Source organism: Acinonyx jubatus, chromosome A3, assembly GCF_027475565.1.
Source record: "Acinonyx jubatus isolate Ajub_Pintada_27869175 chromosome A3, VMU_Ajub_asm_v1.0, whole genome shotgun sequence".
NCBI lineage: Eukaryota > Metazoa > Chordata > Mammalia > Carnivora > Felidae > Acinonyx > Acinonyx jubatus.
The window spans coordinates 126,273,473-126,296,723 of record NC_069388.1 but is presented as its reverse complement, the minus strand read 5'-3'; the positions used below and the strand labels follow the sequence as shown (position 1 = coordinate 126,296,723).

Below are 23,251 nucleotides of genomic sequence, written 5' to 3'. Positions count from 1 at the left end.
TAGTAAGTGAGAGTTTATTCGTGAACTCAAGTCTTTCTCCAAAACTATACTCTTTTAATGGTGCCGTACGCAGGAAGTGCTGAAGAACAGCTGTGCTTCAAAGCCTTTTCCCTGTTCTCTGAACAGTCCTTTTAAGAGCAGTATGGTTTCAATTTAGTGTGCTCAATTTCTTACAATTCATTTTTGTTTTCAGAGATGGGTGTTATGCCTGAGATTGCTCAAGCTGTAGAGGAGATGGATTGGCTGTAAGTACATAAAACTTAAATGCACCTGTGACAACAATGTTCAGTAATTTAAGGAGTTGCTAGAGATTCTATCAAAAATTTTCGAGTCTAGTTGGTAAGTAAGATTCAGTTTTTCTTAGGATTCTCTTATTCTCTAGAAAGCTTCCCTTTTATACTCTGATATATTTTTAGTTGGAAAAGATGGGTACTGTTTACCAAATAAAATTCTCTTTTAGATTGATAGTTTAGCATGACTTATTTAGCTTTTTTACTAACGAAAATTCTTCGAAATATGATTCTTTCAGGCTCCCAACTGATATCCAGGCTGAATCTATTCCACTGATCCTAGGAGGCGGTGATGTCCTTATGGTATGTTTACATTTGGTGAGGTCTTTCTGGGTTGAGGACACACAGTTCTGGGACTGTTTGTGACCACTTTAAGAGCTCCCCAGGCTTAGAAATGATACTTTCACCAAATTACTTTTATTCATACCGTATTCAAAGTACTGAGGTAGAAGTTGTAGGGAACACAAAGGTGGAACAGATATGCTCTACTCTTGAGAAGCTGAAACCCTGTGGCACAGTAAGACAGGTACACAGGTAAGTGTTGTACAAGAGGCTCTACTTGGGGTAAGTAGATTTTGGACAAGGGAAAACTGAAAGAGAAAACCTTATACGTAGAGAGCGTATCAACAAAAGCAGCGAGCAGGAGGATGCAGGAGTTGACCCCTGAGTAATTCAATTAGATGGTAGCATAAAATGTGTGTGTTGGGGGCGGGGTGTGTAAATTGAGGTAAGATGGGAAGTACATAGTGGGTCAAATTACTTGGGCTCTTTCTCAAGTATCATGTTAAAGAATTGATATTTGTTGGCAGTGGGGCTCATTGGACATTTTTAAGTGGGGATGTGTTACACAGTTGTAACCGCGTTTATGAAGACTGATTTGGTAGCAGCTTGTAGTATAGCTCAGAGTTTAGATACTCGTAGGATACTTCTGCAGTGATCTAGGTTAGAATGATGAGGGCTTGGATTTGAATGGTGGCAGTGGGAAAAGAATGGGAGAGCAGATTCTTGAGCGATGGGAGAGAAGTGACAAGATTGGCAATAGAGTTGACTGCAGAAGCCTGAGTCATCTGGAGGCACTGTGACAATAAAGGTAGCTAGTCAAGTCTTAAAGATTTCTACGCAGTATCATGTTAATTTGGCTTTTCTAATTGGCAACTTAAATGATAAAATCAACTTTTTTTTTTCCATTTAGGCTGCAGAAACAGGAAGTGGAAAAACTGGTGTAAGTAATGAACTTAAATTGATTTACTTTGTAAGAGTTTTGTTTTTTTTTTTAAGTTTATTTATTTATTTTGAGAGAGAGAGTGCGAGCTCACATGCACAAGAGCAGGGGAGGGGCAGAGAGAGAGGGAGAGAGAATCTCAAGCAGGCTCCATACTCCATGTGGCTCTCACGACTGTGAGATAATGACCTGAGCCGAAATCAAGACTGAGCCACCCAGGCACCCCTGTAAGAGTTAATTTTTAAAGTAAGTTTGAACAGTAGTTTCTGCTTTGAAGTATTTAATAAAACAACCTTTTCCAAAATGTAAGGAATTGAGGGGCACCTGGGTGGCTCAGTCGGTTGGGCTTGTGACTTTGGCACAAGTCATGAGTTCCGGCCTGCTTGGCGTGCTGTCTCCCTCTCTGTGCCCCTCCCCCACGCTCACGCTGTCTCTCAAAAATGAAAAAAACACTTAAAAAAATGTAAGGAATTGATTGCCACCGAGGGTGATATTCTTGTTGCCAGCTAATTCTGAAATAGGATCTACAAGAGTATACCTTTAAGAATAGTACAGTTTTAAACTGGTCTTGTATAAAGAGTTGTAGTATCTTCTGTATTTATACTTATTTCTGAATTTTAGTGCAACGGCTCTATAATAAACAGGCTGACAGTAGGGGTTGCTCTCCTGTTGGCCTGGACCAGAGAAGTAGTGTGTCAGCCTGGAAAGTAGTTTCCTGCTTTAGTTTAGGCTCATTATGCAGGTCCCCTTTGTGTATTGTTTTGGGCTATCAGCTGTCTCCTATTGCCTTCATTTAATCAACTCTCTTATTACCTTGCTCATGTTTTGGGTTTGGACAAATGAAATTAGAGTAGCAGTCTGGAATATGTAATTATTGAATGTGCATGCATAGCTTCTGTAATGTCTGTTGTCAAACTGTCATTAATATCTGAATGCTAATGTAGAGAACAATTGCTTCTTTGATAGGCTTTCAGTATTCCAGTTATCCAGATAGTTTATGAAACTCTGAAAGACCAACAGGAAGGCAAAAAAGGAAAAACAACAATTAAAACCGGTGCTTCAGGTAATTTTTGCATAGTAATATTTACCTTTTGCATAAAAATAGTAATTCTCATTCTTGGCATTGACAGATGGGAGGTCAGAGCGTGCATTTTTATTGTCGATATCTGAGGGGAGGCTCGGTAATGGCATTTGGTGCCTTGGAAACCAGGGATACTGAATGTCATTTACAGCATAAACAGTGAAAGATTGTCCCTCCTAGGGGCGCCTGGGTGGCTCAGTCGGTTAAGCATCAGACTTTGGCTCATGTCCTGGTTCGTGGGTTCGCGCCCTGCGTCAGGCTCTGTGCTGATAGCTCAGAGCCTGGAATCTGCTTCAGATTCTGTGTCTCCCTCTCTCTCTGCCCCTCCCCCACGCTCGCTCACTTGCTGTCTCTGTGTCCCCGAAAAATAAACATTAAAAAAAAGATTGTCTCCTAAAATACTAGTAGTGCTCTCTTTGAAAGAATAATACCCTTATGTCTAATATTAAAGATACGTTGGTGCAATATTTTACAAAGGTATTAAGGATTTTATTAAAAAAATTGATGGAGTAAAAATCCATGATGGTGGGAAGTATTGCCTTCCACAGGGAAAAGAGGCATGCATTTTCCCTTTAAGATAAGAAAGGGGTCCAGGAAGTTAAAATGTGAAGTGTAAATTTTAAACTCAGTTTTAGTCCCATTTACTTGGAGACTGGTCTTTTATTAGGATTTCGGGTCCTGTCTGTGCCATGAACAATCTTACATCAATTTCCTCATCTGTAAATTGTGTTGCTTTTGTTAAATGGTTCTGAATTCCATTCTACCTTGAATAATTTATGGTTTTGTTAATACTTTGACAAAATTTATTTTAAATTTTAAATTTAAATTTTAAATTTTTATTTGAAAAAATTTTATGTTTTAAGTCCTATTTGTTTCATGATACAAAACAGAATTGTGGCAAAATTGCAAGCTTAAGTGGCGTGAACTGGGTATATCAACATTTTTCTTCTCAGTAATTTAAAGATACAATGTTGCATAGTTCGTAGAATGAACTCATTTGTAGAGGAATTGCGAGGTAATGGATATGAAGTCTTTAGACTGTTGGCCTACTTGAAAGTAGTTTCAGAACTTGTAACAACAGTAAACCATCATTTATGAGAGATGGTGATACAGGAGCATGCTTCCAAAGGAGGATAACCAGAATGGTAGTAGTTTTGAATATCATGGCCTGTGAGAAATAAACAAATTAGATATTTATTGATTTAAAATATTTATTTATTTATTTAGAGAGAAAGCGCGCGAGTTGGGGAGAGGCAGAGTGAGAGGGGGAGAGAGACTCCCAAGCAGGCGCTGCCCTATCAGCATGGGAGCCTAGTCGGGTCTTGACACCTTAAACTGGGAGATCAAGAAACTAGATGTGTAAACATAGAGAAATAAGTAAAAAAAAAGTGTTGGGATAATTGTTAAATCATTGAAATCATTGAAGGGATCTGGAGAGAAAATAATTGTTCTAGAAAGGAGCAGGACTAATTAGAAATAACCTAATGAAGATTTCTGTGTAAATACTTACTAATTAACTTGGTTGAGCCCACAAAGAAAGAGAGAGCCTCAGGGGAAGTTACTTCTCCATCAGAGTGTTTAAGCAGACGATAGATATCATTTGACCACAAGTAATCTAGGAAAGATTTCTACATTGGTCAGGAAACTGGGCCTGAAAACATGTAGAGCTCTCTAGGTATTACAATTCTTTGGTTATCCATAGACTATTAAGGTGTTTTAGAAAAGGAAAATGCTGATCCCATGCAAGGGAGGAGGAAAAAAAAATTGTGACTTTTGAATGTGATATTGACTTAATTAAAATAAAGAACTTTTCTTTTAAAAATGATAGTGATGCTTAACTAGATTTTGATATGTTGGTCATTTATTTCCATTATGATTGTAATCAGGTTGTTTAGTTACCAAAAATTCATTTATCAGTGCCTTCATAGTTCTTACAGGGATCAGTGCCTTCTACTACAAAGTGCAGTGAAGGAAGTGAGGAGAAAAGGTTTTAGCCCAGAAGGCCCGTGATTATTGCCTTTGACCTGTTTCAGTTTTCACTTTCAATTTTGCCTTGAATAAAAACAGCAGAGCTTTTACTTGTATGTTGCAAATAATGTATAAAGCCATATTAAATCTAGAGGAATTAAGGTATGTAAAATATAAAATATTGGGCTTGTTTTTTAGAGAGTTTTCAATTTCATATGTTTGTAACTTATTTTTAGTGCTCAACAAATGGCAAATGAACCCATATGATAGAGGATCTGCTTTTGGTAAGTGGATAGATTTTTCCTGACCCAAATAGGAAACTTGGAAATTGCAAAAGATAGAGGTGTATTTGTTTAATATTTAAAGACATATGTGTAAGAGATACCACAGAAGAATGTCAATAGACAAAAACAAAAAAGTGCAGAAAGAACACTTGCAGTGTTGATGACAGATGCAGAAACCGTATAAAATGGCAAGGGGTCTCATGTAGATAACAAGTTACCTGTTTGGTAAGAAAGATAACCCGTAAAGAAAGTGGCTGAAGGATGTGAATCAGCAGTGCCCACGAGAGCAGATCCAAATGACAACAGTCGTTCAGAGACAATGTTTACAGATAGCAGGTAAGTGGAAATTAAAGTTGCAGTGAGGTATCGTTTTATACCCATTTGATTGGCAGCAGTCGAACAGAGTGATAACCAGCCTATCAAATTACTGCCTTTCTGGAAAGCAGTTTGGCATTGCTAGTTAAAAATATGTGTATACTTCTGGAAGGTCTAGCCCGTTGTAGTATGAGTGTCCGTATGTGAGGATATACACACAGAGCTGTTAGATGTGGCGTCACTTGTAAATGGTAAAAACTGACAAGAGGATGAAAGCCATTACTGCCCAGAGATTGGTTAACAAAGATTAGGGTGTATCCGAGGACCATCGTGTGGCCTTTATAGAGAATGAGGCAGAACTATAGTGTTGACTTGAAGAATTTTCGCCAGGCGTGGGTGAGAACCGAAGCAGGATACAAAGAAGTAGAGGGAGTGTGAGTAATCACGCCCCAAACAGACCCACAGAACATGTAAACTGCTGCTCTCCACCACGTGACTTCTAGTTTGTATAAAGTTTCTATCTGTATGCATGTGTAAAGAATTTTAAATGTAGAAATTTTAAGGATTTGCCATTGCTTAGATAACTTTTTAAAGAGTTCAAAGTTTTATGAAACATAGTACCCATACGAATAAGAATTTATACTTTGAATAAATAATTTAATTTCTGATGAGTGAAGTAAAATGTGTGATGAGATGCTTTCCTTGAGGGTTTGTTGTACGTTCAGGCAGGGAACTGGGGTCGTAAGCCTGAGCCGGGACAGAAGTTACAGTTTCTTTCCAGGACAAACGAAGGCTGTATGCTTTACTTAGAGCCAGTAAGCGCTGACAAGCACTGTGACTGCCCACGAGGTATAATACAGAGCATCGTTTAGTAGGGTCCTAATATTAGCAAATAACCACCGCAGGTTTATTTATTTGTGCTTTTCCCTGCTTTCTCTGCGGTTTCTGGATCCGTGGATTGGGGAACGAGCCAGAGATAGTTGCCGTCTTCCTTTTAGTGTCGTATTTGCTCAAGCTCTAGTTTAAGCGTCAAGTCAGAGCAATAGGTATTGATGAGTGAGTGCTGCATCACCTCGTAGTGTCCATTTCTTTAAAAGACTCTAGACAAGGGTTGTCTGAACACATTTGTGTTGGTGATGCAGCTGAGTTCTCGGTGTGAGTGAGATTAGGTGCCGTGGTGACTCCTTTCCAGACTTGATGCAGTAAAGTCTCATCTGAGTTAATAGATGACAGTGTAGATAGCAGTAGAGAAACTAGTCCGCCACATGGCCAGGGCCTTCCAGGGGATGAATAAGGGTGATTACCTGTAGGGAAGATCTTGTTACTCAGGATCAGTAAGTCTCAGCGTCTGGAACATTGCAACAAGTGAAAGAATTATTTTATTGATGAGACTGAATGCTTAATTTATATAATTGTACTGACATTTTTTTTGTGTGTCTTTCTCAAATCCAGCAATTGGGTCAGATGGTCTTTGTTGTCAAAGCAGAGAAGTGAAGGAGTGGCACGGATGCAGAGCCACTAAAGGGTTGACGAAAGGTATTTAAATAGCATTTGTACTTGTCTCAGCTTGTGCAGTAATGTATTAATACATGAGCTTGCTTTCTGTAGCTTTAAGTAAGGATCTGAGAAGATTTCTAATGTTACAAAAAGACCGTTCTTCATTTGGAACATACAAGTTGTAATTCAGAAACAATGGGAAAGTGGCTACATGGCAAATGAATGCTAGGTGTGTATAAATCTCGGAGTATTTGCCCTTACAGGAAAGCACTACTATGAAGTATCCTGTCATGACCAAGGATTGTGCAGGGTTGGCTGGTCTTCCATGCAGGCTTCCTTAGACCTAGGTAAGCATTTGTAAGATAAACTGAATTTACGGATTTATATTTGTGGATTGTTGACATTTATTACAGTGGGGAGCAAAATAAATAAGCATAACATAACCATATAAAGTTTATATTTTAGAAACTTGGAAATAAATGTATGTATACTCACTGTGTTCCAAAAGGATTTGAAGTGTTCAGAAGTACATACTGTAACAGTATAAAATGAGGAGGAACAAAGTTAAGAAAAAGAGTAAAGTCAGTATGAATAAATATGTACCACACAGTGTAGCATAGATGCTTCAAGTTATTGTAGATTTGTGAACTTCTTTTATGGGTGGAGTGTTTAGTTTTACGTTTGCTCTTAACCAATAAATAACATATATTTTAAAATCTAGGTACTGACAAGTTTGGATTTGGCTTTGGTGGAACAGGAAAGAAATCCCATAATAAACAGTTTGATAATTATGGAGAGGTAAGTTGTATTCTCGACCTAATCGTGGCATTACTAAGTTCTCTTGCGTACTTACTTGATCACTTGTGACATGACTGAGGATATAAAAGTGACTCTCAGATTCAAGTGGATTTTCTGAATGTTTTCCACAGAAAGTTCAGATTTGGACTTCAGTGAAGAAATGTTATAAAATGAGCTAAATATTTTTCCCTGTGGCCATTTATTAGCCTTTCCAAATATACTACTTTGTTTTGTTTTCATCCATTTTGATTTTGGCTTTGACTTGAATGCATTATGTTCTTCTCATTTCTTGTTTTTGATCATGAAAATCTAATCATGAATCTAAATGTAGTTTTTAATGTGGATGAGCCTGAGTATCCTGTTGATTCTAAAAAGCCTGTCAAGATGCCTCTGCTGTTACATATGATATGCTGTAATAGGCATTTTTGTTTGTTTTGTTTTTAAAGATTTTATTTTTAAGTAATCTCTATCCCCAACATGGGACCCAAACTCACGACCTCAAGATCAAGAGTCGCACGCTCCACTGACTGAGCCAGTCAGGCACCCGAAATAATAGCAGTTTTAAACACCTACATTAGGGCCTCAAGGAATTATTTTAAAGAACTGACGTGTACTTTTGATGTAGCTGTATGTGAACTTGTAACTTTATGATTTTGCTTTCTGTTAACAGCACTTGACTTTGTGCTTTTCTAGGAATTCACTATGCATGATACCATTGGATGTTACCTAGATATAGATAAAGGGCATGTCAAGTTCTCCAAAAATGGTGAGCTTTCTGTGGATTATCTTATTAGAGAAAATACATAACAAATATTTATAACTTACAATTCCCTTACCCTCTTCTTCATTTCTCCCTCCCTGTCTTACCTTTGAACCAATACTTACTGAGCATTTCCTGTATGCCAGGCACACCGGTAGGTGCTAAAGATGAGTAGAAGATGGAATAGACAAACACGTTTAGTCTTGTGGGGCTTACCTACCGGTGGGGAGAGACAGAGGCATAATGTGCCAGGTGGGAACGAGTGCCCCGAAGGAGATTGTAAGCAGGGTAAGGGGATGGAGGGTGATAGCAGTCTAGGGCTGTGCTACTTTCACAGGGTTGTCAGAAAAGCCTTCTCTGATAAGGTGACATCTGAGTAGCCATCCGAACGAGTCGGGTGGTGAGCTGTGCAAAAATCTTCCAAGTGTTTCAAGCAGAGGGAACAGTAAACGCAAAGGTCTTGGGAGGAAAGTGTGCTTGAGGTATTTGAGTAACAGCGAGGAGGCCAATGGGGCTGGAGAACACTGGGCGTGGAGAGGGGTGGTAGAATGTTAGGTCAGTTGAGGTAGTGAGGCCAGGCCATGTAGGATAGGGCCTTATAGGCCATGATACAAACTTTCTGAGTGAGATTGGAAGCCTGATTGGTTTTGAGTAGAGAATTGGCATCTTTAACCATATCATTATGGCTTCTGTGTTAAAAACAGAGTGGTGAGGGTGGTGGCAGTAGATAGGGAGCCATTTGGATGCTGGGGTTTCTATTTGGGGTGTATTAAATTGGAGGTACTTCCTACACATCTAAGTGGTAAAGCCAAGTAACTGGTTAAGTGTGTAAGTCAGGAGGTCAGGGTTGGAGATACATCTTTGGGAGACATTGGCTTAATGATGAATTTAAAGCTGGAAGACTGGATGAGATCCCTTAGGGAAGGAGAATAGATGAGGAATAGGAGAGATCTGAGGCCTGGGGTGTTCCTTTGGTTAGAGGTGGGCAGATGGAGGAGAATGCAGCAGAGGCGAATGAGGAGAAGAGCCAGCAGGAGAAGCAAGAGCGGTTGAGGTCCTGCGGTCCAGGTGAGGAAAGTATTTGAAGGAGGAGGGAATAGTCAGATTGTGTCCAGTGCTGCTGATGGGTGTAACCTGGGAAGGTGACGGATGAGATTTGCCACGGGGTTTGGCAAGAAGGTATCACTGATGAGCTTGAGAAGGACCTCTTTTAGTGAGCATGATGGGTGAGTTGGGGGAGCCTGATGGGGAATCACTTGAATAGAGAATGAGATGAAATGAAGTGACATGGTGAAAATGGAGATCAGGGAGTTTTGCTACAGAAGAGAAAGAAAATAGAAGGTGAATGGAGGAAGATGTGGATTCAAGGAGGTTGTCTGTGTTTTAATATGGGAGCTATTACAGCGTGCTTGTATGCCATGGAAAGTCTGGTTGAAGCGTCTAATGGAAGTGATCCAGTAGGTAGGGAATGTTTAGAAATGTAGGGGGCAGAAAGGGCACTTCTAGGAGTAAAGTAAAAAAGTGAAAGGTCTGGCATCGGGCAGGACAATTTATCCATGGGAACAGGACACGAAAGCATGAATGCAGTTGGGTTGATAGTGGTGATGGTGCGAGTGTGGGGAGGTTCTTTTCTGATAGTTTTGGTTTCTCTCTCTTTTTAAGGAAAAGACCTTGGTCTGGCATTTGAAATACCACCACATATGAAGAACCAAGCCCTCTTTCCTGCTTGTGTTTTGAAGGTAATTAGAAAAATGTTGCTATGATTCTAAGCTACTCTGATCTTCACTATTTTGTATTAGTTAGTGTGCTAGTAGGTTAAGAATTTTCCTTTTCTTTTTCAATGCTAGAATGCTGAACTAAAATTTAACTTCGGTGAAGAAGAATTTAAGTTTCCACCAAAAGATGGTTTTGTTGCTCTTTCCAAGGCAGCGGATGGTTATGTTGTCAAATCACAGCACACAGGTATTGCCCCTGAGAGGGTAGCAATTTCAGGAATGGGGTACTGGCAAAAACTCCAGTAAGGAGGCTTCTCGTAGTGAGTTCCGTATGCTCCCTTTGCTGGTTTAGTCACACATCTTTACGTACCATGTCAGTAAAATCCAGTTTCAGAACCCAATTCATAAACTCTTGAGTATTCAGTGTCAGCGTAGGCCTTTTGGGGAACCTGATCATGATGATGATGTCTAGTGTCTCCGAACTTGTGTGTATTCAGTGCCATGGGCACCGTGTCAAGTGCTTTACATGGATCGGTGTTCACTACCCTGTAAGGTAGCACTCTTCCCACCGTACAGACAAAGACCTCGAGGAGCAGGGACTTGACGTAACTTGCCCAAGGTCACACACAGCAAGTGGGAGAACTGAATTTAAACCCAAGCAGTTCGAGCCCAGAGCTCGTGCTCTTACCCACTGTATTATTTAAAGTAAGTACATTTCATAGCTTGTTTACTTTATCACAAAATATATAATCAATTGCATCTATTGCAGGTAAATTTAAAGAAGCCACAGTTCATTTTAGGAATCTTAGCTTTATTTTGTTTTATGACCACCTCCTATACTTTTCGACAGTTATTGAAAATTCCGATATTGGAATGTTTGCGCTGGTGCTTTACAAGTAAAAGTATTGAGGTGTGATTTGAACGTGTTCCAATCGTTTCTGTTTTCTTAAGGTAATGCGCAGGTGGCACAAACAAAGTTTCTCCCCAATGCTCCGAAAGCTCTCATCGTCGAGCCCTCCCGAGAGTTAGCTGAACAAACTTTGAATAACGTCAAGCAGTTTAAGAAATATATTGATAATCCTAAATTAAGGTAAAGCTTCCTTTTGCGCTCACATGCCTGTTGTTTTTAGGTTTGAGGTATTTTGGAAGAAGAGTGAGATAGAAAAAAAAAAATGAGGTAGAAATTCAGTATGCATTTGAATGCACAGGTGGGAGTGTGTAACGATTTAACTTTGATACATAGTAGCAATTATTTTTTTCTCTTTGAACATTTTTATTACACAAAATAATGTTCTGAATGTACACCACTTAGTTTTGTAAGTTTCTTCCAGTATGTTTACATACTATATAAACATTAGGCAAATAATACTGGACCATTTCTCCATGCTCAAAATGTTTAATTTTCATTCATCCCTAAAATTTTATGAACATCCCGAGTATTACATTTTATTTCTGATCCTGAGTGTGTGGTTATTTAGCATCCCATGTTATTTCATTATTTTTGTTTTTTTTTTAACTTGTCTTATTTTTTTATTTTTTTAAATTTACATCCAAATTAGTTAGCATATAGTGCAACAATGATTTCAGGAGTAGATTTCTCAGTGCCCCTTACCCATTTACCCATCCCCCCTCCCACCTCCAGTAACCCTCTGTTCTCTGTGTTTAAGAGTCTCTTATGTTCTATCCCCCTCCCTGTTTTTATGTTATTTTGGCTTCCCTTCCCTTATGTTCATCTGTTTTGTATCTTTAAGTCCTCATATGAGTGAAGTCATGATATTTGCCTTTCTCTGACTAATTTTGCTTAGCATAATACCCTCCAGTTCCATCCACGTAGTTGTAAATGGCAAGATTTCATTCTTTTTGATTGCCGAGTAATACCCCATAATATATATGTACATATATACATAAGTTTATGTATATAAGTTTATGTATATATATATATAACATACACATATATGCATGTGTATATACATACATATACATATGTGTATATGTATATGTATGTATATACATATATGTGTATGTGTATATATATATACATATATGTATATACATACTTGTTCATATACAAACTTATGTATATATATATATATGTATATATGTATATATACCACATCTTCTTTATCCATTCGTCCATCGACGGACATTTGGACTCTTTCCATACTTTGGCTGTTGTTGATAGTGCTGCTGTATACATGGGGGTGCATGTACCCCTTCGAAACAGCACACCTGTATCCCTTGGGTAAATGCCTAGTAGTGCAGTTGCTGGGTCTTAGGGTAGTTCTATTTTTAGTTTTTTGAGGAACCTCCATGCTGTTTTCCAGAGTGGCTGCACCAGCTTGCACTCCCAGCAATTATTTTTTATATAAAACTCCTGTTTGATAAGTTCAATAGAAAGTAAATTGGGGGTGCCTGGGTGGCTCAGTCAGTTGAGCATCGAGTGTCCAGCTTCGGCTTAGGTCACGATCTCACGGTTTGTGAGTTTGAGCCCCACGTTGGGCTCTGTGCTGACAGATCAGAGCCTGGAGCCTGTTTCAGATTCTGTGTCTCCCTTCTCTCTCTGCTCCTCCCCTGCTCGTGCTCTGTGTCTCTCTCTCTCAAAAATAAATAAATAAACATAAAAAAAAAAAAAAAGTAGATTGAGATTTTGCTCTTCCATGAAGTGTCATGGTTTGCAAAACAATATCAGAATAAAAATTAAATTTTTAAAAAATGTTTATATATTTTGAGAGAGAGAGCGGGCAGAGAGAGAGGGAGAGAGAAAGAGAGAAAATCTCCAGTAGGCTCCATGCTCAGTGCAGAGCCTGATGTGGGGCTCCCTCCCACATCCCTGGGATCATGACCCGAGCTGAAATCCAGAGTTGGACGCTTAACTGGCTGAGCCACCCAGGTGCCCTACACACTTTTTTAAGGGAACGTTTCATTCGGTGCTAGGATGCGTCACTTCATTTGCATAGAAGGTGTATCACTATTTCTGGCATGTTGGTAAACAGCTTGGGGCGGCTGAGTCCAGCCTGTCTCCCGGGGATGAGAACTTTCCATTGGGGATGAGAACTTTCCATTCGGGCCCTCGGACCGCTCCCTCTCCAGGCAGAAGGCACTTCCTTCCAAGACAGCTTGGTGTCAGGAGCATAATAATGAGAAAGTTTTTGCATTCCCAGAATTAAGTGTGGGAATGTGGGGATGGTGTGAAGGGGAGAGAAACAGCAGAACAAGTTGGGTAAAATGCCTTAGGGATGAGGTCAGGGGACACAACCAGGGTACCTGCTTCGTGTAAGGGACTTGGAATTTGTAAGAGAGTGCTTTTGGAAGAAGTAAAATGCTATTGTGAATTGATTTTTGTGCTACAATTAGGTGTAAAGGTTAACATGCCTATGGACAAGGACTGGAAGGGAAGATGACTGGTAAAATCAGTTTGTTTATTAAGATGGTAAAATTGTGAGAATACTCATTAGTATTCTGTGTAAACGAGGCTTCCTTGAAAACCTGGCTCAAGTTCCCGTCTGTGAAACTAACCGAATCGTACCAGCCCAGTCCTTTTCTCCTTCCTTAGATACCACTGACTGTAAGCCTTGCCTTAACCCTTACACACGGTCATGTGCTAGCGGTCCTTGTTTTAAATATGCACGGTGTTGCTCATCCTCGCTTGCTAGTTTTACACTGCTTAAGGCAGGGGCTGTTCTTTTATATTCCTCAAGCCTACAGTGCTCTGCACACCAGCATAGATTGGTGTGTGTGTGTGGGTATCTTCTGCTAAATTTATAGGGATCAATATATCTGATTGGGATTATGGATAAGAGTCAAGCATTGTAGGAGATGAAATGATGCATCTAGGACCATAGTTTCCAAACCTGGGAACTTTGGGGCCTTATTTTAACGATACGGATAGATTTGTTGGTCCTCTCCTGAATGCACGGAGTCAGGATTTCCAGGGAAGAGGAATTAGAACTTTTTTGTTTTCTTGAGGAAGAATGGCAGCTCCTCTGGGTGATCCTTTTAGAGACCTTCTGGCATCTGGTGTTATCAGACTTAGGAACATAATGGCTCTAATGTAGTAGGTAGGGAATATGCCAAGGTCATGCACGTTCATAGGCTAGAAGTCTCTTTGTGTTGTTTGTTTTTACTGCCTGAATTGCTCAAGTTGCAGATAGGAAACCATAAAGCCAATCTTTAATCAGCCATAGAATTATAAGACTCTGTTAAGGTCACCTACTTGCTTTTTTTTTTTTTTTTTTTAGCTGTTTAGGGAATAAGTTTATTACTGTCTTTACCTGAAAAATCTTTGTAGCAAATTGTGGTTTTGGTTTATTGGCTCTCAGCAGCCCTCTCCTGAGCTCTTAAGGAAGCTTGCTTCTTCTGAGCTACCTGATCTTTGTTCCAGGCAAGAGACATTTTGGGATGGCTCCACCTCTCTTTTTAACTTTCTTAGGCTTCTTCTCATAGATTGGATTCTCTTGGGTAGCACTGTGAGCTGTCTTACACATCTTCTCCATCATATCTGGAGTTATATTGTTCTTCGGTGTCCAGAAAATTGCTTCTCATAAGTATCTTCATCTTCTTCCACTAGTAACACATACCGTCTGCCATGTTCTGACCTATGATGTGCTTCTCATGTCCTTCTGCACTGAATTCCTTGCTCTCTGAATCATAATCAGGGAATCGTTTGGTACTGTGAGGAATAGACAAGCCTCCATCCACAGCTCCCTTGGGGGCCCCCAGAGCTTTATCTCCAGTAGTAGTTCTGGCAAGCCCTTTATCCAGATAGCAGGCGAAGGTACCGTGTTGAGCATCAATGCTTTCCACATTGTGTTCATCTCTGTCACCTCCACTTGGCCTTCGTAGATCTTATCCATGTCAAACCTGTTGACAAGCCTGCAGGCCAGCAGCGGGCCGGTACGGTATGCTTAATTTCTCAGGCCAGCCTTCACACCATGCTTTGGGAGTTTGTGAACATGAGCTGCACAAACTATCACGTCTCCTTCTGTTAGGGCACAGGCAATCTGACAAATGGTATCCCTGTTGGTTACATGAGCTATCATCCTGTATTTAGGTGTGTTATATTTACTCTTATCCCAAGTTTCCAAGTGTTTCCAAGCATAGTTATCAGTTTTACCCTCTCATCATCTTCTAAATTTCACTTGGTATCTCTTGAGGTAAGCCTTATTCTTGACAACCTTAACAAATTTCATCCTGCAGAACAGAGACCCTGTCATTTATTTCCTTAATGTTTTCTAGTCTTTTTTAAAAGATTGATCAAATAAGAATAAAATAAAGATGGTTGGTCGATACTTCTGATTGAAAGTTATCTGGCTGCATCAGAAAGTAATTTTGTCTGCTTTGTAAAAAGACAGTCGTGGGGCACCTGGGTGGCTCAATCAGTTGAGCACCCGACTCTTGATTTCGGCTCAGGTCATGATCTCACGGTTCGTGTGCTCTAGCCCCATTTCGGGCCCTGTGCTGAGGATGTGGAACCTGCATGGGATTCTCTCTCCCTCTCTCTCTGCCCCTGCCCCTGCCCCAGGCCCACACTTGTGTGTGTGCATATATGCGCGCGCTCTCTCTCTCTCTCTCTCTCTCTCTCTCAAAAGTTAATAAATATTTAAACAAAAAACACTGTCTTTTTGCAAATAGCTTTAGTGAGATCTAATTCACATATACAATCCATTGCTTAAAGTGTACAGATTGCTTTTAGTTTTTATTCTATTCACAGAGATGTGCAGCTGTCACCAAAACCAATTTTTAAACCTTTCATGACACTCAAAAGAAGCACTGTACCCATTGACAGCCATTCCATGTCCTCATAACCTTCCCATCCCTGGGCAACCCCTGGTTCATTTTCTGACTATAGATTTGCCTTTTTTGGACATTTTACATGAATGGAATTGGATGGTATGTGCTCATTTCTGACCGGCTTTTCTCACTTAGCGTAATGTTTTCAGGATTTGTTCACGATGCAGCATGTATCAGTGCTTAGTTCTTTTTTATTGCCCCAAAGTATCCCGTTAGATGCATGTGCCACATTTTTGTTTATTCATTTGTTGGCTGATGGACATTTGGGTTGTTACCACTTTTTGGCTACTGTGCTGTGAACATTAGTATACAGGTTTTTGTGTGGACGTCATTTTATTTCTCCCGGATCTGTACGTAGGAGTGGACTTTCTGGATCACATAGTAGCCTCACGTTTGATGTTTTCAGGAGCCGTCCAGCTGTGTTCTCAAGTGACACCCCTGTTTTACTTTCCTACTAGTAATGTATGAGTCAAACAATACAAGTCAAACAGTAAAGCGCTTTAATCTTTTTCTTCATTATCATGATGGTATTTATTTCAGGGAGCTTCTGATAATTGGAGGTGTTGCAGCACGAGATCAGCTCTCTGTTTTGGATAATGGGGTAAGTTGTACTTTTAATTTCTAAGAGGTGGCATGATGGGTTGTCATTTTCGCAATGTAGTTCTGTTGTGCTTCAGGAAAAATCAAGTGAGGCTGAAATTAGAACAAGGTCAAGTATGTATTCGGAAGCACCTTGTGGGGGTGTCTTTTCTTTTCCTAAGAGTGTACAGCAGTTTCTTTGCACCCCTCACGCAAAATTCAGCATACAGGATGTTTGGTTTTTTTCATTTACCTTTTGAGCACTTGAGGATTTTCTTCTTGCTTTCTCATGAATTAAGAGTCCTTTCTTTTGGGGATAATGGAGAAAGAAGAAAGTAGAGTTAAGGGTAGAAAGGGAGATCAGCTGGATTGCAGAGAATGTTAAAGTTGTCGCAGGGACCCAAAGGAAGGATGAAAAACGATACAATGTGGCTCCAGAAGGAGGGAGAGAAGTTAGATAAGGGTGGGGGGAGTCTCACAGACTGCTCAGGCAGGCGGTTACAAAGGACAAGGCTAAGACAGTGATCCTCATTATGGGGGAAGAAGCTTGGGATATTCTTAACTGTGCTCATCAATTCTGTGAAGCCAGATATAGATAGGACTTCATAAAATATTTCATGTGTATGAAATAACTTGCTCCTTTCAAATTTCTCTTCCATTTCCTTCCCTAAATATTTTATCATTTAATCTAAACCTCCTGATACTGAGTCACAGTGAGGAAATGTGTCTGCTTCCTCCAGGCCCATTGGTGTCTCTATCAAATGAAATTTTATGCCAAATGGTTTGGATTTGACCTGGTATGATATATTAAAAGCAAAGAATCCCATTGCTATACCTGTTAATACTGGTCTAAGATAGTAATATTGCTTTGATAGGTTTTTATTTGCTGTGTTATATTTTTTAGGGATTGTAAGAGATTTAATATGTTCAGGGTGCCTGGGTGGCTCAGTGGGTTAAGCATCCGACTTCGGCTCAGGTCATGATCTCACGGTTTGTGGGTTCGAGCGCCGCGTCGGGCTCTGTGTCGACAGCTCAGCTTCAGATTCTGTCTCCCTCTTTCTCTGCCCCTCCCTTGCTCGTACTCTGTCTCTCTCTCTCTGAAAAATAAATGAATAAATTAAAAAAGAGAGAGAGAGATTTAATATGTTCATTCCTATTCTTGGTTTCTCAAACCCCAATCCATTTTCCCCGTAAGTTACTAAGCTTCTTAACTCCTGTTTTCCAGCTGCAGAGCTTTTAGGGAATTCTATATGATTTGTCAGTCATCTAACATTTGGTACTGGCTAAATCCAATGGCAGAGGTAAAGGCAGTGTTATTCTGTAGCTTTCTTGACCAGATTTGCTTCCATTCTACTTAGCGGATCTCGTATGTTCTCTCTCTGCTCTTCTTTCCACCTGTATTCTCTCCTTGTTCCATCTCCCGTCATCCTGTGGCTCAGCCCTAGTCCTGTGATGTATCTTACGCTGGACCAGAAGTCAGCTTTGGAGTAAGAGAGTAGAACTGTGTAATTTAAAAAATATTTTTGAGTTGCACAGTAATGCAGCCTGTGCAGTTGAGGCCTAGGGGAGTTGTTGGAGCTCTTACACAAGTTATGTAAATATTTCCAACTTAACTGACTTTTTTTCTTTAAACCTGTGAGACCTAGTGTCTATATTTCATGTAAAGTGAGTTTTTTTGCTACTGAAATAGAGAAGAGAGGAAATTCATATGTGGGTTAGAATCCTATAGTAAAGAGATGTTACATCCAGAATCAGAGTGATATTTTGTTCATTGCCCTGTACAGCCCATGTCACGGTGCTTGGCACATGGTTGTTCTTAACACACTTAAACAGGCCTTTATCTTCAGATTTTCAGGCAATATTCTCTACATTGAACTGAAATTTGCTTATTGTTGTCAGTACCGATGAAACAATCACTTCAGAAATGTCTGTTTTATTTTTCACGGGACTATAAATGCCTTCTGTTGGTTCAAATTAAAAGCCAACACAGGATTCTGCTTCTTCAAGTGTCTGTGAGATGTTGAAGTAATGAGACTCTGGTGATAAATTTGTTACGAGAAAATTATGTTTTTAGTCTACAGTGGAGAAAACAAATGAAGAATAGGAGTGAGTTTTCATGCCGATTAATCGAGTAGAAGTTTTGAGTTGTCTAATTGAATGGTTTGATGTAATATTTGTGCTCACACATAGATCTATATATACACTTTAAAACAGTTTACCTTTATTGACTGCTTTCTAGAACTGGACCAAGCCCAGCTAAATGCTTACCTACATTGTCTTATTCAGTTCCCATGGTAGCCTTCTGAAATGATGCTCTTCTCCATTGTTACAGACTAGGAAGAGGGCTGATAGTAAATATTAAGTCACTTGCCCAAGAGCTTATGCCTCACCGGTAGACCTTACTTCAAAGTCCATGTTCCTGATCACTTTACCTTTGAGCTTGATTAAAAGACGTGTGTGTGAATGGAAAATGTTTGTTATTTGTACTGATATGGGGACTTATTCTGTTCCCTGTGTGTATACTTGAAAATTTTTATAATAAAAAGTTAAGTAAAACTTGTTCTTATTTGACTTAGACCTTTACTCAGGTTTGGACTTTGATTTTGAAATTTAGTTTGGGTACTTTGGAGCTGTATCATTTAAATTCTCATGACTTCAGTATTCTAAACTTCAGTTTCCTCATTTAAAAATAGGAATAAAGATAGTATTGTTTTCTGTAGTGGTCATGAGATGATACAGTACTTGTAAAACATTAGCACTGTGCCTGTTCATTATAAGCACTTGACAAGGAGTCATCATGATTGCGTTCCTGGGTAGTCAGAGCATCATCGTTATTAATTATAACTGCATTTATTGAGCACCTGGCACACAAACTGGGCATCGAGTGCCTTCTGTATCTCATCTCTCAGTTGTCACAGCCATGTTGCAAAGCAGATTCCAAAAATGAGAAAATTGAAATGAGAAGAGATTAATTAAGTAAGTTGAGGTCATCCAGCTGGCTAACGGCAGAGCTGGGAATCGAGTCCTGGTTTGATTTGAGTTCCCATAAGATTCATCTGGTTTTCACTTGGAAAATATTTATGTATTTTATATATTAGACTGCAGTTTTATAAATTATTTTATATGTTAGATTATATATATATTATTTTATGTATTAGGCTGTATCAGTTAAGGATGTCAAAATCAGCTACTAAAATCTTCACGTTAATTTCACGCCAAATACAGGTTTGGTAATAGGGCATTATCTATAGCTCCTTTTCTCTGAATTTGGAGCTGTCACTGCTTCAGTATGCATGTTTTCATGGTAAGTAGACCGTTATTGGTTGCTGTTTTATGGTGATTATAATAGTGCTTCGGTTTTCACTGGGTTCTTCTTTTGATATTTTTCAGGTAGATATAGTCGTTGGCACCCCAGGAAGACTAGATGATTTGGTGTCAACTGGGAAGCTGAACTTATCCCAAGTTAGATTCCTGGTCCTGGATGAAGCTGTATGTTGGACTATAGTCATGCTTTAAAAAAAAAAAAAAAAAGTTTGCTTATGTGTTTGGAGGTAAAAATATGTAGAATGATGGAAAAATACAGTTCATTCATGATCCCAACATGTAGAAATAATCATTGTTACCAGTTTGGCATATTTTCATCCACTCTTTGTATTCATGTTAATATTATTTTATATAGTAAATCAAGCTGTGTAGGATCTGGGAAATCTTTTTTTTTTTTTTAAATGTAGTATTATATGTATTTCACATCGTTACTTGTAAATAGGTTTTAAAGGCTGACTAGTGCTCTGTTACATGGATACTTCATGGTTTGTTTAACTACTCTTGTTACTAGATATGTAGATTTGTTTTTTTACTCCAAATAGTGATCTTTGTTGGTACATAAATTACACAGTACAATTATTTCTTTATGTTATAGTTGCAAAATGTGAACTGTAAGGATATTAATGTCTTGACAGACTTCTAGAGTATTTTCAAAATGGATTGAGTAGTTTTATAACACTGAGATGATTTTTGTTTTCATTTTTTCAAATTAAAATCCTGTGTTTAAGGACATGTGGTAGGAGCTATTAACTCTCATAGTCATTCTAGAACATTAGAGTATAGATTTTGGGTTGTTTATTGTCAGCTTTTTCATATCTTAGTTACATGGAATTTAAAGCTGAATTTATAATTTGTCTTTATCCGTTAGAAAATAATCATTTTGGTAATATGGTGGGGATATGTATGCTTATGAATTTGTTTCCATTATCTTTCTACACTTGATTTACAAAAGAAAGATCTAGGTGTTGATTTAAAAATTATGCTTTCTTTCCTTCTCCTTCAGGATGGACTTCTTTCTCAAGGTTACTCTGATTTTATAAATAGGATTCACAGTCAGATTCCTCAGATTACCTCTGATGGGAAAAGACTTCAGGTATGAAATGACTGATATATCCTAAAATACATGTAGACAGTTGTTATGTGTTAATGTTTTTTGTTTTCAAAACATTTTCAAGCATTTGTTTGCAAATGTTTTTGAAATTTGTTTTAAATTTTTTTTTTTTTTAACGTTTATTTATTTTTGAGACAGAGAGAGACAAAGCATGAACGGGGGAGGGTCAGAGAGAGAGAGGGAGACACAGAATCTGAAGCAGGCCCCAGGCTCTGAGCCGTCAGCACAGAACCCGACGTGGGGCTTGAACTCACGAACCGCGAGAGCATGACCTGAGCCAAAGTCGGATGCTTAACCGACTGAGCCACCCAGGCGCCCCTATTTTCTTTTACATTTACATCTTGTCTTAGTGTCTTCTGATTAAGTTAACTACTGTAGAAAACATTTTCTTTGTTACCTGATTACATAGCACACACAAAGAAAGAGTCTTAAAAGCTGCCCGTAGAAAAGAAGGAAGAGAACCTGAGGAAATTAGGTCGCTGAGGATGATAAGGAAAACATTCTTAGTTGGTTTTTCCTACAGAGCATTAGAGTTTATATTCCAGACTGAGTACTGCTTCCTCTTTGAGGGGAAAATATCTGGAGCTGTTGAAAAACAGTGGTTTCCTTTGTAATTATTTCTTAAGATGTTACTCTTGCTTTTCTCACCCTTCTTTCCTAGGAAGAATTTGAGAGATGTAGAGGCTTCAAGGGGAGGGAAGGGGACACACGGTAATTTAGGATTTTAGATCTTCAAACACCTTCTCATCTTACCTAGTTTTTGTCGGGCCTTGTGGAATAGAGACGTGGTTTACGCAGGGGTGAGGGGCTGCGGCTCTGAGACCGACCTGCCCAGAGTCATGCCACCAGTTGTTGCTTAGATGCCAGGTTGACATACTTTGGGCCTCACGTTAGGTGGAATTGTAATTAGAACAGTTTAGCTAAATTTTGATTTTTTTGTTTCCCTAGGTGATTGTTTGCTCTGCTACTTTGCACTCTTTTGACGTAAAGAAGCTGTCTGAGAAGATAATGCATTTTCCCACGTGGGTTGATTTAAAAGGAGAAGATTCTGTCCCGGATACTGTGCACCATGTGGTTGTCCCAGTGAACCCCAAAACTGACAGACTCTGGGAAAGGCTTGGGAAAAACCACATTAGAGTAAGTACTTTACAGTGTTAACATTTGTGTGGAATAAAACATCCATAAACTAGCTTAACCTTGGGCTCTTCGTGATTCTTACAGCCAGATACTATACCTAAGAAAAGAGGAGTCCCGCACATGGACCAGAAAAGTTCAGGCCTTGAGGGCACAGAATAAGTGATGGGCTCAACTTTTCTTTTTTCCTCTGTGAGAGTTACTTTTATGATCATCTTGATGTAATTTTTATAAATAAATAGGATTATGTATGTATGTAAGTCTAATTTCAGATACAGTGGTTTTTAGTAGTGTTTTGATGTCCTCTTGAGGTTCCTTATTTTCCTAAAAATCAATTTAATGCGCCCATTTAGTCATTTTCCCACTGATCGTAGATTTACCCATATAAAATAAGGGTTTGTTACATATTGTAAATATACGATATCCTAAGAGCCACCTTTGCATTCTTATTATTACATTTAAAATTGATTAGTCTTACCTCATGAAGATACAAAGCTTCTGCACAGCAAAGGAAACAATCAACAACATAAAAGGCAACCAATGGAATGGGAAAAGATATTTGCAAATGACATATCGGACAAAGGGCTAGTATCCAAAATCTATAAAGAGCTCACCAAACTCCACACCCGAAAAACAAATAATCCAGTGAAGAAATGGGCAGAAAACATGAATAGACACTTCTCTAAAGAAGACATCCGGATGGCCAACAGGCACATGAAAAGATGCTCAATGTCGCTCCTCATCAGGGAAATACAAATCAAAACCACACTCAGATATCACCTCACACCAGTCAGAGTGGCCAAAATGAACAAAGCAGGAGACTATAGATGCTGGAGAGGATGTGGAGAAACGGGAACCCTCTTGCACTGTTAGTGGGAATGCAAACTGGTGCAGCCGCTCTGGAAAACAGTGTGGAGGTTCCTCAAAAAATTAAAAATAGACCTACCCTATGACCCAGCAATAGCACTGCTAGGAATTTATCCAAGGGATACAGGAGTACTGATGCATAGGGGCACTTGTACCCCAATGTTTATAGCAGCACTCTCAACAATAGCAAAATTATGAAAAGAACCTAGATGTCCATCAACTGATGAATGGGTAAAGAAATTGTGGTTTATATACACAATGGAGTACCACGTGGCAATGAGAAAGAATGAAATATGGCCCTTTGTAGCAACATGGATGGAACTGGAGAGTGTTATGCTAAGTGAAATAAGCCATACAGAGAAAGACAGATACCATATGTTTTCACTCTTGTGTACATCCTGAGAAACTTAACAGGAACCCATGGGGGAGGGGAAGAAAAAAAAAAGAGGTTAGAGTGGGAGAGAGCCAAAGCATAAGAGACTCTTAAAAACTGAGAACAAACTGAGGGCTGATGGG

At 39.2% G+C, this 23,251-nt stretch overlaps 1 protein-coding gene and 1 pseudogene across 1 annotated transcript in view; one reads left to right on the top strand and one right to left on the bottom strand.

The window, feature by feature from the left end:
• Positions 1-23,251, top strand: part of DDX1 (DEAD-box helicase 1) — a 36,423-nt gene that overhangs the window by 2,765 nt on the left and 10,407 nt on the right. The window contains exons 2-17 of the mRNA XM_015078359.3: positions 194-245; positions 530-593; positions 1,483-1,512; positions 2,479-2,575; positions 4,798-4,845; positions 6,613-6,696; positions 6,921-7,004; positions 7,379-7,455; positions 8,149-8,221; positions 9,878-9,954; positions 10,063-10,177; positions 10,882-11,020; positions 16,261-16,321; positions 19,690-19,788; positions 20,627-20,716; positions 21,683-21,871. Of these exons, the coding sequence (XP_014933845.1) occupies positions 194-245; positions 530-593; positions 1,483-1,512; positions 2,479-2,575; positions 4,798-4,845; positions 6,613-6,696; positions 6,921-7,004; positions 7,379-7,455; positions 8,149-8,221; positions 9,878-9,954; positions 10,063-10,177; positions 10,882-11,020; positions 16,261-16,321; positions 19,690-19,788; positions 20,627-20,716; positions 21,683-21,871 (1,379 nt within the window). The remainder of the gene's footprint in view (positions 1-193; positions 246-529; positions 594-1,482; positions 1,513-2,478; positions 2,576-4,797; positions 4,846-6,612; positions 6,697-6,920; positions 7,005-7,378; positions 7,456-8,148; positions 8,222-9,877; positions 9,955-10,062; positions 10,178-10,881; positions 11,021-16,260; positions 16,322-19,689; positions 19,789-20,626; positions 20,717-21,682; positions 21,872-23,251) is intronic.
• Positions 14,148-15,128, bottom strand: LOC113604941 (60S ribosomal protein L5-like; annotated as a pseudogene).